Below are 14,873 nucleotides of genomic sequence, written 5' to 3' on the forward strand. Positions count from 1 at the left end.
CTTGAAAATCCTGGAATACCTACAGCAATGAAGACCGGCCAGTGCAAGAATGAGGGAGGGAGAAAATTAAGAAAAAAATAAACGATCCTATTCGGAATCAGCACGGACCTTACAGGTGCTATGCTTGAAGTATGTCAGCAATATGGAACCTGCCAATATCGAGAGATGGAGAGAGAAAAAGACAAAGAAAGATGCGACATTATTCGAAATCATCGCGATCTCTAAAGGTATGTATTGCCATCGTGTGCAGTAGGTACAAATGTTGACGGGTGTCCCGCGGTAAAAGTGCTGGCAAAACTCGGCCTGCGCTGTCGCCCGGTACCGGAGCGTTGAGAAGCCAAGCGATGGTGGGCGCCAGGTCCACTTGAGCTACGGTAGGGCCTGGACCAAGTCTGTAGGAGGAATAAGGTGGTTGTGTGAGCTACTAGATACTTTAAATAAAGTAATAAGAAGCGATTCTCCAAAGATAGGACAGTCTTTTCTATAGACCGCAACAGATGACTTCACGGGAGGTGGCGCTCTACGCAGAATATGTCAGGAATGGGACACGAGCCAGTACGAGAAAGGGAGAACATGTTAGCAACAAAGGTGCGATATTATTCGTCATCAACATGGATCCTGCCTGTAACGAGAAAGATGGAGAGAGAAAAAGACAAAGAAAGATGCGACATTATTCGAAATCATCGCGATCTCTAAATGTATGAGCGGCCACCGTATGAAGTAGGTACAATTGTTGACGGGTGTCCCGCGGTAAAAGTGCTGGCAATACGCGGCCTGCGCTGTCGCCCGGCACCGGAGCGTTGAGAAGCCAAGCGATGGTGGGCGCCAGGTCCACTTGAGCTACGGTAGGTCCTGGGCCCAGCCTAAGAAAGAAAATGAAAAAAAATAAGAGCGAGCCTCAAAAAATATAACCGTTTTTATGGGCCATAGACAGCAAGAGATGAACCTTATTCAATCACAGGCACTCTACTTGAAAATCCTGGAATACCTACAGCAATGAAGACCGGCCAGTGCAAGAATGAGGGAGGGAGAAAATTAGGAAAAAAAGAAGCGATCCTATTCGGAATCAGCACGGACCTTACAGGTGCTATGCTTGAAGTATGTCAGCAATATGGAACCTGCCAATAACGAGAGATGGAGAGAGAAAAAGACAAAGAAAGATGCGACATTATTCGAAATCATCGCGATCTCTAAATGTATGAGCGGCCACCGTATGAAGTAGGTACAAATGTTGACGGGTGTCCCGCGGTAAAAGTGCCGGTAATACGCGGCCTGCGCTGTCGCCCGGCACCGGCGCGTTGAGAAGCCAAGCGATGGTGGGCGCCAGGTCCACTTGAGCTACTGTGGGGCCTGGGCCCAGCCTAAGAAAGAAAATGAAGAAAATAAGAGCGAGTCTCAAAATAATATAACCGTTTTTATGGGCTATAGACAGCAAGAGATGAACCTTATTCGATCACAGGCACTCTACTTGAAAATCCTGGAATACCTACAGCAATGAAGACCGGCTAGTAGTGCAAGTATGAGGGAGGGAGAAAATTAAGAAAAAAAAGAAGCGATCCTATTCGGAATCAGCACGGACCTTACAGGTGCTATGCTTGAAGTATGTCAGTAATATGGAACCTGCCAATAACGAGAGATGGAGAGAGAAAAAGACAAAGAAAGATGCGACATTATTCGAAATCATCGCGATCTCTAAATGTATGAGCGGCCACCGTATGAAGTAGGTACAAATGTTGACGGGTGTCCCGCGGTAAAAGTGCTGGCAAAACTCGGCCTGCGCTGTCACCCGGCACCGGAGCGTTGAGAAGCCAAGCGATGGTGGGCGCCAGGTCCACTTGAGCTACTGTGGGACCTGGGCCCAGCCTGAGAAAGAAAATTTCCACTTGAGCTACGGTAGGGCCCGGACCAAGTCTGTAGGAGGAATAAGGTGGTTGTGTGAGCTACTGAGCTACTAGATACTTTAAATAATGTAATAAGAAGCGATTCTCCAAAGATAGGACCGTCTTTTCTATAGACCGCAACAGATAACTTCACGGGAGGTGGCGCTCTACGCGGAATATGTCAGGAATGGGACACAAGCCAATACGAGTAAGGAAGAACATGTTAGCAACAAAGGTGCGATACTATTCGGAATCAGCACGGAGCTCGCAGCTCTACATGAAATACGTCATCAATATGGAACCTGCTTATAACGAGAGAGATGGAGAGAAAAAGACAATGAAAGATGCGACATTATTCGAAATCATCGCGATCTCAAAAGTTATGAGCTGCCACCGTGTGCAGTAGGTACAGGTGTTGACGGGTGTCCCGCGGCAAAAGCGCTGGCAAAACTCGGCCTGCGCTGTCGCCCGGCACCGGCGCGTTGAGAAGCCAAGCGATGGTGGGCGCCAGGTCCACTTGAGCTACGGTAGGGCCCGGACCAAGTCTGTAGGAGGAATAAGGTGGTTGTGTGAGCTACTAGATACTTTAAATAATGTAATAAGAAGCGATTCTCCAAAGATAGGACAGTCTTTTCTATAGACCGCAACAGATGACTTCACGGGAGGTGGCGCTCTACGCGGAATATGTCAGGAATGGGACACAAGCCAATACGAGTAAGGAAGAACATGTTAGCAACAAAGGTGCGATATTATTCGTCATCAACATGGATCCTGCCTGTAACGAGAGAGATGGAGAGAGAAAAAGACAAAGAAAGATGCGACATTATTCGAAATCATCGCGATCTCTAAATGTATGAGCGGCCACCGTGTGCAGAAGGTACAGGTGTTGACGGGTGTCCCGCGGTAAAAGTGCTGGCAATACGCGGCCTGCGCTGTCACCCGGCACCGGCGCGTTAAGAAGCCAAGCAATGGTGGGCGCCAGGTCCACTTGAGCCACCGTGGGTCCTGGGCCCAGCCTAAGAAAGAAAATGAAGATAATAAGAGCGAGTCTCAAAAAATATAACCGTTTTTTATGGGCCATAGACAGCAAGAGATGAACCTTATTCAATCACAGGCACTCTACTTGAAAATCCTGGAATACCTAAAGCAATGAAGACCGGCCAGTGCAAGAATGAGGGAGAGAGAAAATTAAGAAAAAAAGAAGCGATCCTATTCAGAATCAGCACGGAGCTTACAGGTGTTATGCTTGAAGTATGTCAGCAATATGGAACCGACCTGTAACGAGAGAGATGGAGGGAGAAAAAGACAAGGAAAGATGCGTTGAGAAGCCAAGCGATGGTGGGTGCCAGGTCTACCTGATCCACCGTGGGTCCTGGACCCAGCCTGAGAAAAAAGGAGTGGCTATATTTACTACTGAATCCTGCAAAGTCAAAACCATCTTTCAAAGAAAAAAAGATAGATCCCACCACTGCTTTTGACACAGGTGCCCTACGTGGAATACGTCAGCAATGGGAGACTGGCCAGTAACGAGAGAGAGGCACAGAGAAGAGACAATGATAGGGTAGGTAGGTACAGATGTTGCCTCGTATCTCGCCAGGTCCACTTGTGCCACCGTGGGACTTGGACCTAACCTGGATTAGAGAGTGAAGATAAATAAGAAGCGATTCTTCAAAGAAAATACCGTTTTTCTATGGGCCAGTATAAGCCGCAACAGATGGATATCAAAGCTAATATTCGGAATCAGCGCAATCTTTTAGGGTCTGTTAAGAATAAATTAAAAATACATAGTCGTACATACATCTGCTGCTTGCTACCGATGGTGGAAGTCAGAAGACCTACAAAATTACTACCGCCAATCGATTTCCGACTTTATGCCTTTACAATAAATCTATAGGAACTCACGCGTGCGGGCACTGGAAGTCGGCGCTCTTGGCTACAACCAGCGGCACTAGTACTTCAGCGGGCGAGGCGCCGCCGTGGCCGCCTGCATCTCGCATACCATGGTCTATTCTCAACCTAATGCTCATACTAATAAGGTCTACTCACGCGTGCGGGCACTGGAAGTTGGCACTCTTGGCTACTACCAGCGACATTGCGACACCAGTATCTAGCGCGTGCGTGGTCTATTCTCGACCTAATGCCTATACTAATAAGGTCTATTCACGCGTGCGGGCACTGGAAGTCTGCGCTCTTGGCCACTACCAGCGACAGTGCGACACCAGTACCTAGCGCATGCGTGGTCTATTCTCACCCTAACGCCTATATTAATAAAGTCCAACATCACTTACGCGTGCGGCCAATGGAAGTCTGCGCTCTTCACTACCACCAATCGCACCAGAACTTCAGCGGGCGAGGTCCCGCATGCGTGGTCTATTCTCAACCTAGTGCCCATACTGATAAGGTCTACTCACGCGTGCGGGCACTGGAAGTCGGCGCTCTTGGCTACCACTAATGGCACCAGTACTTCAGCGGGCGAGGCGCCGCCGTGGCCGTCCACTCTATTCTCGACCTAATGCCTATACAAATAAGGTCTACTCACGCGTGCGGGCACTGGAAGTCGGCGCTCTTGGCTACAACCAGCGGCACTAGTACTTCAGCGGGCGAGGCGCCGCCGTGGCCGTCCAGTCTATTCTCGACCTAATGTCTATTCTAATAAGATTCAACATCACTCACGGTTGCGGGCACTTGATTTATTCTCGACCTAATGCCTATACAAATAAGGTCTACTCACGCGTGCGGGCACTGGAAGTCGGCGCTCTTGGCTACAACCAGCGGCACTAGTACTTCAGCGGGCGAGGCGCCGCCGTGGCCGTCCAGTCTATTCTCGACCTAATGTCTATTCTAATAAGATTCAACATCACTCACGGTTGCGGGCACTTGATTTATTCTCGACCTAATGCCTATACAAATAAGGTCTACTCACGCGTGCGGGCACTGGAAGTCGGCGCTCTTGGCTACAACCAGCGGCACTAGAACTTCAGCGGGCGAGGCGCCGCCGTGGCCGCCTGCATCTCGCATACCATGGTCACCGCATATGAACAAGACTCCGTGGCGATCCTGGAAGAACGTAATAAAGTTGGGTACTTGACACCGCCAATCAATAACATGGTAGTTGAAACCAATAATTCTAAGACTAGAAGAATCCAGCTTCTTAAAAAACACACTTACCTGAGCCCTGAAAAATTTAATAAATTGAATACATTTTTCAATTTACGGTCATAGTACACAAAACTAACAACAGCTGCCTGCCTACCCTACCCTTTGCAAAGGACAATATTACAAAGTCTTATTAGTTTTAGTTTTCAATCAAATAAAATTGATTTTAAATTAGTTAATTGAGCTCATAAATCAATAATATTACATTGCCATACAAAAATTTTCAGAGAATCGCGTGTTGCCAACTCATAAAAAGCACATCGCGCCTATCCAAAGCTATTGTTACTTATCTCAAGTAAGTGCGCTGTAATTCTTATGAGAAATAAAGATCTTAAACCATAATTGATTGGTGGTTTATTTTAATCTATTTCTTTTATTTTAATTCTATTATTTATTTTTTATTCTATTTATTTTAATCATCTAATGTCGAGATTTATTATCAAAATGTGAGGGGACTTCGTACCAAATTAGACGACTTTTTCGAGGGGGTGTTACTATCGGAAGCAGATTTGTTTGCCATCACGGAAACTGGATGCAATGACTCAATTAAAGATGCCGAACTAGTACCCCCCGGATACACTATAATACGATGTGATCGCGCGGACGGTCGGAAGCAAGGAGGCGCGTGTTTAGTGGCCACACCGCGTTTTGAACTTAGACGGGCGGCGATACCCGGTGACGTCATCTTGGACGATCAGGTGTTCGAACTAGTCAGTGCAACTGTTTATTTAAGACAAAGATTTATGTTTTTATGTTGTGTAATTTATATTCCGCCAAATAGTACTGAAGCTGATTATATGAGAATGTTTGGGATCATAGAACAGTATTGTAATAATTATAGTGCAGTATTAGTTTTAGGTGATTTTAATTTGTATTCAGGTTCTGTGGCTGTGAATAATTATTTTGAATATTTTTTGACGTATTGTGGATTCACTCAGAGCAACCAAGTCAGAGCAAAAAATCATATGGGCCGTTGTTTGGATTTAGTTTTGAGTAAGTGGGACGACGAGAACGTGTGCGTGAGCGCGGCTACGCCGCTCGTGCGCCTCGACCAGTGGCACCCGGCGCTCTGCGTAGGGATATTCCGATACTAATAAATACGAGTAGGTACTCGATACTTTTGATTCGATACCAAGTATTTATTGTATCGAATCAATTTTGCGATACATAATCGGTATCGAAACAAAAATACTTGGTATCGAATCGAATCAGCAAAACAACCGAAAACAATAAAAAAAACCGAGAACGCATCATACAGAACTGAAAGAGTAAAAACAGTCAGCTAATCAGCTTTAATCGGTTACCGAGTTACTAGAGCCCGAGCCGAAAGCGAGAGAAGGAGACACCCGCACCCGCCCGCAAATCATCTCGCCATTCCGCCATTGTGAAAGTGTTAAGTCACTATTTACAAGTAATTTTATTAATTGTAATCATCAAATTCATCGGTTTATTCCAATGTTATCATGGCATAAACCGATAAATAAATAGTTGTTTTCTTCTCAATTTTGTTTAAATTATTGTCCTTCAACGTTCATTGATAGCACCCTCAAAATAATAAAACAAAATAAAAGTTCCAAAAAGTATCGATATCAGTAAGTATCGATACTTTAGGAGTACTTATTTAAGTAGTATCGAAAAAAGATTTGAGTATTATCGAAATGAGTAGGTATCGATACTTAGGTGGTATCGGAACATCCCTAGCTCTGCGTGCGCGCGCAGCTTGCGCGGCGGCCCGCGCCGGGCTCGGCCGCCGACCGGCCCCCGCGCAGCGGCCCCGGCGCCGACAAGCAGTGCACTCCGGCGCGTTGGAACTTTCATAAGGCCGATTTTCCGGTGTTATATTCGGCTATTGCAGGTATAGATTGGACTCCCATGATTAATTTAGATTTAGAGGCGAGCTTAGATTATTTCTACGGTACAATCAACTCAATAGTTAGGAATTGTGTCCCGCAGAAAAAACAAAACAAGGATTCGTCAAAGTTTACATATCCGGCCTGGTACACTGGTGACATTATTCACAATATTAAGGTAAAGGCAGCGCTTCACAAAAAGTACAAGTCGAGTAGGTTGGATGAGGACTACCGGGCTTTTTCGGGGTGTAGGGCTAATGTTAAAAACATGTTAAAACTGGCTCGTAAACAATATAATCACCGGGTCCAAAATCGCGTATTGAAGGAACCTAAAGCCTTTTGGAATTACATAAAAGACACAAGAGTTAGTAGAAGTCCGCGGTGTATCGTGAAGGATGGGTCAGTCTTAAGTGCAGAAAATTGCGCCAGGGAATTCGCTAGGTATTTTCAGTCGGTATATAGCACAGAAAAGCCACAGCTGGATGTGAGTGCGTGCTTGGTGCAGGCGGGCGGCGGCAACGCGGCCGCACGTGTGCACCTCGACCGTCTCGAGTTCGAAGAGGTGGTGGACGCGCTGCGCCGACTCAAACCGAAGACTTCCTCGGGGCCGGACGGCATTCCCCCCTTCGTGTTCCGGGACTGTCGAGCAGTGTTGGCCGCGCCCCTACTACATATATTTAACTTATGTTTAGGATCCGCGGTGTTCCCAGAACGATGGAAGGTGACACGAGTGGTCCCGGTTCCGAAGGGGCGAGTGTCGAGTAGTGTGGAGGGGTACAGGCCCGTGGCTGTGCTATCCACGCCGGCGAAGGTGTTGGAGTCGGCCATACATAAGAGCGTATACGCGCAGGTGAGCTCGCAGCTGACGGACGCACAGCATGGTTTCCGAGCGGCGCGCAGCACCACTTCCAACCTTCTCGCTTATATGGCGGACATAGTGCCAGCAGTTGATAGTGGGGTGCAGGTAGATGCCGCTTATTTTGACTTCAAAAAAGCTTTCGACCTAGTCGACAATGACATACTCCTTAAAAAATTAGCGGGTGTCGGCTTCACCCCGCACCTTTTGCGACTGTTTGCCAGTTACATGGGAGGTAGACAGCAGTACGTGGAATACGCCGGGTATGTCTCGGAGCCGTATTTCACAAGATCGGGGGTGAGCCAGGGCAGCAATCTTGGACCTTTGGAGTTTTTGATCATGATTAACGATTTGCCAAGCGTCGTAACGGAGGCCAAATGCTTATTGTTTGCGGACGACCTCAAGTTGTATCTGCCCGTCGAAAGACCAGGGGACTGCGAAAGGTTGCAGGGGGACATCGACAGGGTGGTGGCTTGGAGTGAGGGCAATCGACTACAGTTCAACACATCCAAATGTGCAGTTATAACATTATCACGGGCGCGTAATCTTGTAGTACATAACTATGAGGTTGGAGGTGTAACTATGCAAAGGGTCGTAGAGGTTAGAGATCTAGGCGTGCAGCTGACTTCCAATCTTTCGTTTAGTGAACATATAAACAGTATATGCAAGAAAGCATATCGCAGCATGGGCTTTATACTGCGCAGAGCGCATGGGTTCTCGAACATCACCGCGATTTGTGCTTTATATAACGCCTTAGTCAGAAGTCAGCTGGAGTGTAATGCGGTTATCTGGGCACCTCACGAAACGAAATATAAGCTCATGTTGGAACGGGTTCAGAACAAGTTCATTAGGTATCTGTACTTGAAGCTGTATGGGGTCTATCCATTTTATCCGCTGAAATACCCTAATTTATTTGTTCTGGGAATGGTTGGGTATAGCGAGCTGAGGGTCAGGAGAGACTTCGCGTTGGTGTGTTATATCCACAAAATGTTGAGGGGGAGGGTGCATAACGCGGAGCTGTTTCGACATGTGCGATTCAGTGTGCCGGCCCGGTACGCGGAGCGGCGGCGCGCGCCGCGGCTGCTGGCGCTCCCGCGCGCGCGGACCAACCTGCTGGCCGAGGCGCCGCTCACGCGCGCCTTGCGCACTATTAACTTGATAGCGGAACAAGTGGACGTGTTTGCATGTTCTCTGAGTGAATTCACAAGGACGGCTTTGGGTATTATTAGTTATAAAATGTAAATAGATACTGTATGGTTAGTTTTTAAGTTATTATTAAGCCTACCTAGATTAAGTTATGCTATCGCATTAGGTTTTAAGTACCTGTAAAGATAGTGATAATGTGTGTGGAAATAAATAAATAAATAAATACTGTACTTTCCTATCATATCCACGCGGAACAAACACATTCAAGTTTCACTCACCCATTTCTCCATAGCAGTAAAAATTTTCTTCACCACCTCATCCATTTCCAGCAGTTTGGGCTTTATCTGCGGGCTACGGGCGCCTTGCAGGTGGCCAATGTGGTCTAGACCTAGGTAGTGGAGGACCAGGAAGTCGAACGTTGGCTTGTTCTTCTCGTCTGGGGTGAGAACCTTGTCTAAGTGCCTGGTGACGTTGTTGTCCACCTGAAATATTGATGATGACTATCATTTATTAATAACACTTGGCTGATTTATTCCTGGAGACATTTAAGTGTAGTCAAAAATCAGACAAAAATTAGTTTTTGCGGGCAATGTTGAAAGATAATTTACATACTCGTAAAAAAGTGTAATATTTAATTTATTTGAAAATGAGAAGGGCTTATACAAATCACTTAATGCTTCTGCTCTCTTCTAAAGGCAGCACTAAGAGGTAAACCTCTAGCATCGTCAGTCAAATCTTACATAGCGTTAACTTATGAGAAATCTTCCCCAACCCGTTTGGCCAGCGTGGGAAATGTAGGTCAAATCCTCCATTTGCCTCTGGTAAATGAGGGCTATCGTTTTAGCGCTAGTTAGCGCCACTGTAGAGTAAGGTCCTGTCACTTGCTAGTAGCGAAGACAGTGGCACCAACTGGTAAGCGCTAAAGTGGTAGGGGGACTATAGCATTTGCACTCATCAAGATGGCGCCACTGTAGAGTAAGGTCCTGTCAATCGCCAGGGGTGACAACTGTTAAATATAAAAACGATAGCCCTCATTGGAGTGGGTCGTGTTCCTGCAGTGGAGACTAAATGACCTGATAATGATGAGAAATGATGACGACATAGAAACTCACTTCAGTATAATCCGTGACGTAGAACGAAGTGGTCCCGTCAGACTCCGACCACAGACCAGGGAACAGCCTCAACCACGTGTCATCGCCGTACATGATGGAGCGGCGGCCCCTAGAGGCAGCGACTCGCAACACGCTGTCCCCACGGACCGCGGGCGCTCCGAAGTTGAGAGCCACGTCAGCGAACGTTGAAACGCTGCCTGTCATCATGGCCTGTGGGACAATTGACAGTTGTAGAAATACATCTATCTGGGGCACGGCAATGCAATCGCCAAGTCAAGCAGAAAGGCAGCACGGCCGTACCGTGCTTTTTTTGAAACAGTTCAGGTAATTTTCGATCCCCTATAACTTCGTTGTGGATAAAACTTGAACTTTCAGTAATGAAATATATTGAAATCACATATATTGTTGTGGTAGTAAAGGCTAAAGGAATTCTCTGTCATTAGACCTTTGGGCTAAGAAATGTCCTATAATGACCATAGTCCATAGTGAATTAACATTTGAAAATAATAAATAACTAAAATGGTTTTATGAAAAAGAGGGTAATAATCTACCAAATAAACCATAATAATTTCATTAGACAAATGACGAAATATTCAAGAGATACCCTCAAAATTCACATCTTCAATTGTGTTAATACAGAATTTAATTACACAACTATAAAACAACACAAGCAGGCAAATTAATGATTAGAACGGCAGTAAGCATGCATGCATTTTGGCGATAGTTTTTTCAGTTATGAGTATTTATTAAGCGTGGCAAATAAAGCACTTGAGTAGTTAGAGAACTACTTATCTTCCACCTAAGTAAGACAACACATTGCGTTATGCATGAATGAACTACATAAAACAGCTTGTTAACACTTAAGGACTCGCTAATGGGTCTAACGGACCCAGTACTTCAATTTTTGTGTAATAACTTTTAAAGTTTGACGTTTGCGATGTTGTCGCTCTAAGTACCTTTCCACGACATTGTAGCACAGCTAATAGCGGTCATAATCGTCAAATAGCCCACTGCATGTGATTGCTACAGACGAAAAATGTGTTTTTGAGTCCACTGGACCCGGTAAACAAAGTGAATTTTTTAATGTTTTATAGTAATTTCTCATTAATTGTCAATTGGTATAAGTCGACAAATCATTGTAGTTTACGAAAATAAACAAGGTATTTTTTAAATAATTAATTACAGAAATTTTCAAAAATAACCTTCATTTTGCCAAAAAACCTTCAATTTTTTTAATAAGTTGTTATTTTGGAAAAAGGCAATAAATATGACTACTTGGTTTATTATTTTGTCTTTGTTTATATCATATTATCCTTCTAATAAAGTAGTTTTAAATTTTATTAGGAGTTTTTGAAAAATATATAGGATTTTATATACTGGGTCCAGCGCACCCGGTAGCGAGTATGAATGTTACAAATTAAGGCGCGAGTCCTCAAGTGTTAAATAAACCCTAAACTCATTGAAATTAATAGTCGTAACGCCGATTACAACAATAAGTTAAATGCTCAAAATCAACAACATTGTTTATTATTATGTAGTATGCGAGGCGGTTACAATCCGTTTCCTCAGTATTATTGCGCTCTACCGAAGCGCATACCTAATGTGCAATGTTTACGCATGCGTGCACCCTCTTCCCTCCCACGTTACTATAAAGTCTTATTTCGCAAATCAATATCGATATCTTCGGTTCTATCCTCTCACTCAGATATTCTAATTTGCCGACGCGAATAAAAGAGAGAGCTATACCCAATATTATTGTTATCGTCATGGGGAATAGACCCACTGACATAAGTAGCAATTCTGCTACACAATCTAGCCAGTATCATTGAAATCAGTAATCTAATCTCTAGCTATAAATGTTGGTTAACAAGTCACCGATAACTATCCGCATAGTAACTCCGCTAGGCTCAGATTAGGCTAGTTTCCTAGAAAAACTTTTGGACCGTCAATTACATTATCAAAAAATGTTTGTCAATCAAATAAGTAATACGAAGTTATGATGCGTTCAACTTTCGCGTGACGTCATAAAATGCTACACTTTTTAGCACGCCTTGACGTCATGGGCCTCTTCTTTTGAACATTGGCGCGTTTATCTCTCAATTTCCATCAGTCATTCATTATTATAACAAATAAGACAGATTATTCTATTAAAATGCGCAAGCAAAACACACATTATACATAGATATTTTCAAGCACAATACCAAAGAAAAAACTAAAATATGAATTAACATGTCAGCAGCACATCAGACTATACATTTTGTCCAAAAATATCTCTTATTTCAATTACATAAAAAAGAAGTGATAACTAATACAGCGTTTACCCTGATGTGCCATCATCCTTACATTTTAAACACAATATTAATAATAACTGGGTACTTGACACCACCTAGTCTATTGTCAATTTTTTAAAAGCTAAGTCACTTTTTTGCCAAGGCTAAAAAGTACTAAAAATCATACTTTAACTTTTAAAGAGTCAGTACTCAATCTTTAGTACTAAGACGTCATTTTAATATTGTATTTTGGAATTATTTGTTAGTAGTGTCAACTACCCAATTGGTTTTTTCTTTAGCCCATTACCAAGTACAAGCGTAAGTGTAAAAATACAAAAAGTGACACTTGCGAATATTTTCCGCCAGAAGTTTATGGTGCGTCTCCACTGTGCCCTTAGGATTTTCCTCTCCGGTGACTGTACACAACAAGGATATTGTAAGTGTTTGAATCATATTAATTTTATTGGAACGGTGTATCAAAAGTGAATATCTAAATTTCTTTGGTACTGTAATTGAAAACAGAAAAAAGCTGTCCATTGAGTGCTTTAATATGTATTGATAAAAGAAGTTAAAGTTACTATTAAAAAGTAATATTGCCTGATTAATGAATGCGAAATCTAACAAAAGGCAGTAGATTGCAAAAACAGATTCACAGTTATTGCACATAAACATTAATCATCATTAGGTTTTAGCATGTAATGTCTATACAGTAAAGAATGGAAAAAGTATTTATGTGTGAAAAATCCTTAAATTTCCAAAGCAGTGTCTGTTTCTGAAGCCAGCACCTTCCAAACCAATCTCATACTTTTCAATGGGGGTTTTGTCATTAACTTTATCTGGATTAAAATAGAGAGAAATCTCAAGTTCTTTGCATGCTAAAAACTGTATTATTTACCTTAATCCGTGGCATAGTGACCGTAGGTGGTTCAGCGATAGACACATAAATGCAAGCAGACTTGTTCTTCAACAGTTGTGCAGTATATGGCATGTATTCCTCTGTAACGAAGTCATAACGGAGGCTGTCTATCACCATCAGCACCACAGTATGCTCACCGGGGTTGTAAACTTCTTGACCGTCAATACTATAAAACGTAAAAGGCCAATTTATTAAACTATACACTCACTAATTACTCAACAGCATTATACAAGTTATAAAACTCTATTAGGAAATCAAATCATTCATCCATGAAATTATAACAATAAAAATTAATTAATTGCCTGATATAAAATTTATTCGCTACTTAATTTGACTTGAGTATGATTGATTACACTCAATAAACTGCCAAGTATGTTGTCTAAAAGCAAATAATATAAATAAATAAATAAATAAATATCTTTGGACAATCTCACACAGCGCCATCTAGCCCCAAAGTAAGCAATTAATATGCTTGTGTTATGGGTGCTAGATTAACGGATATACTATTTATATACTTTTTTTTTTTTTAAATACATAGTAACACCCAGACCCGTCACAGAAATTAAAATTCATCATTTCAATTTCTGCCAGGCCGGGAATCGAACCCGGGACCTCTCGGCATAGTAGTCCGTTCTGAACCACTACACCAAACGGCCGACAAATGCTACATATATCTATAAGAAATAAAAATTATTTCAAAGTTTGTTCTTTTATCAATCCATAATATTAAACAAAGGTGTTTAGAATTACAAATTATTGAGATTTTCATTAATAAGATGCATAATGGGTCAGACAGTATATTTTTTATTTTATAAGTTAACTATAAAACCTTTTTACTAACCTGACTTCATGAATGAAGTTGGGCAAATCATCCATATGGGCCAGCTTTCCTGAGTGGTATTTTAGCGGGAAAAATCCATACAGGAATAGTAGATGTGATCCCAGTGCCAAAAAAAGTAGGCATAAGGCGATCCATCTATGTTTGTGCCACCCCAACATGATTGTCCTCGGAGTTTTTCTAGCTTAGAAAAAATACGATAGGACTGCGTTCGATTGAAGAACGCCTATTTAATAGCCTTCAGCAAGTAGCCAGTCTTCCCTCCGGTCGATACCACATTGTGCAACACCAATTCAAGGATTTCAAGCAGCAGTCTGAATGATTATTTGATGATAATCGCCGGTTATTTTAGCAAACACTCGATCGATAATGTCTAACTCGGTCACTCGGTGCGTAGAACTTACAAATTTCTTACACTGCCATGTAATATCTAAAATTGTTAATCACAAGAAAGGTGAGAATTACACAGCAATACAGAATTATACATTTCGGGAAATAGAAATATAAAACTAAACAAACACCAACCATGCACCATTGCCGAATGAGATTTGACATTTGCGATTTGCAAAATTGCATGACGTCATCAATCAATGTCAAAAATGTCAAAGTTTTGCGTTTAGTTAGTACGTGATTTTTGCGTTTAGTTACCTTCTCATTTTGGTCACAAATAATTTAACCTTTTCAGCGTCACGGTTTTGTATAGAAGACAATATCCAATCAATAAAAATACATACAAAATGCTTTCTTTATTTTCAATACAGAAAATATATTATGTTCTTACTGTACATCATTGGGCGGCTTTTTTGCCGCCCACCTGTATCAAAGAGTCTTCTATCGCCAAGCTATGGC

At 42.8% G+C, this 14,873-nt stretch overlaps 1 protein-coding gene across 1 annotated transcript in view; it reads right to left on the reverse strand.

Moving 5' to 3' along the window:
* The window catches only part of LOC135080038 (GPI ethanolamine phosphate transferase 2), a 26,861-nt gene extending 12,290 nt beyond the window's left edge, over window positions 1–14,571 (reverse strand). The window contains exons 1-5 of the mRNA XM_063974709.1: window positions 14,028–14,571; window positions 13,166–13,352; window positions 10,001–10,210; window positions 9,167–9,370; window positions 4,804–4,937 (exon numbers count right to left, since the gene is read on the reverse strand). Of these exons, the coding sequence (XP_063830779.1) occupies window positions 4,804–4,937; window positions 9,167–9,370; window positions 10,001–10,210; window positions 13,166–13,352; window positions 14,028–14,185 (893 nt within the window). The 5' untranslated portion in view covers window positions 14,186–14,571. The remainder of the gene's footprint in view (window positions 1–4,803; window positions 4,938–9,166; window positions 9,371–10,000; window positions 10,211–13,165; window positions 13,353–14,027) is intronic.
* Window positions 14,572–14,873: the final 302 nt, after the last annotated feature.

This window comes from Ostrinia nubilalis, chromosome 17, assembly GCF_963855985.1.
Source record: "Ostrinia nubilalis chromosome 17, ilOstNubi1.1, whole genome shotgun sequence".
Classification (NCBI taxonomy): domain Eukaryota; kingdom Metazoa; phylum Arthropoda; class Insecta; order Lepidoptera; family Crambidae; genus Ostrinia; species Ostrinia nubilalis.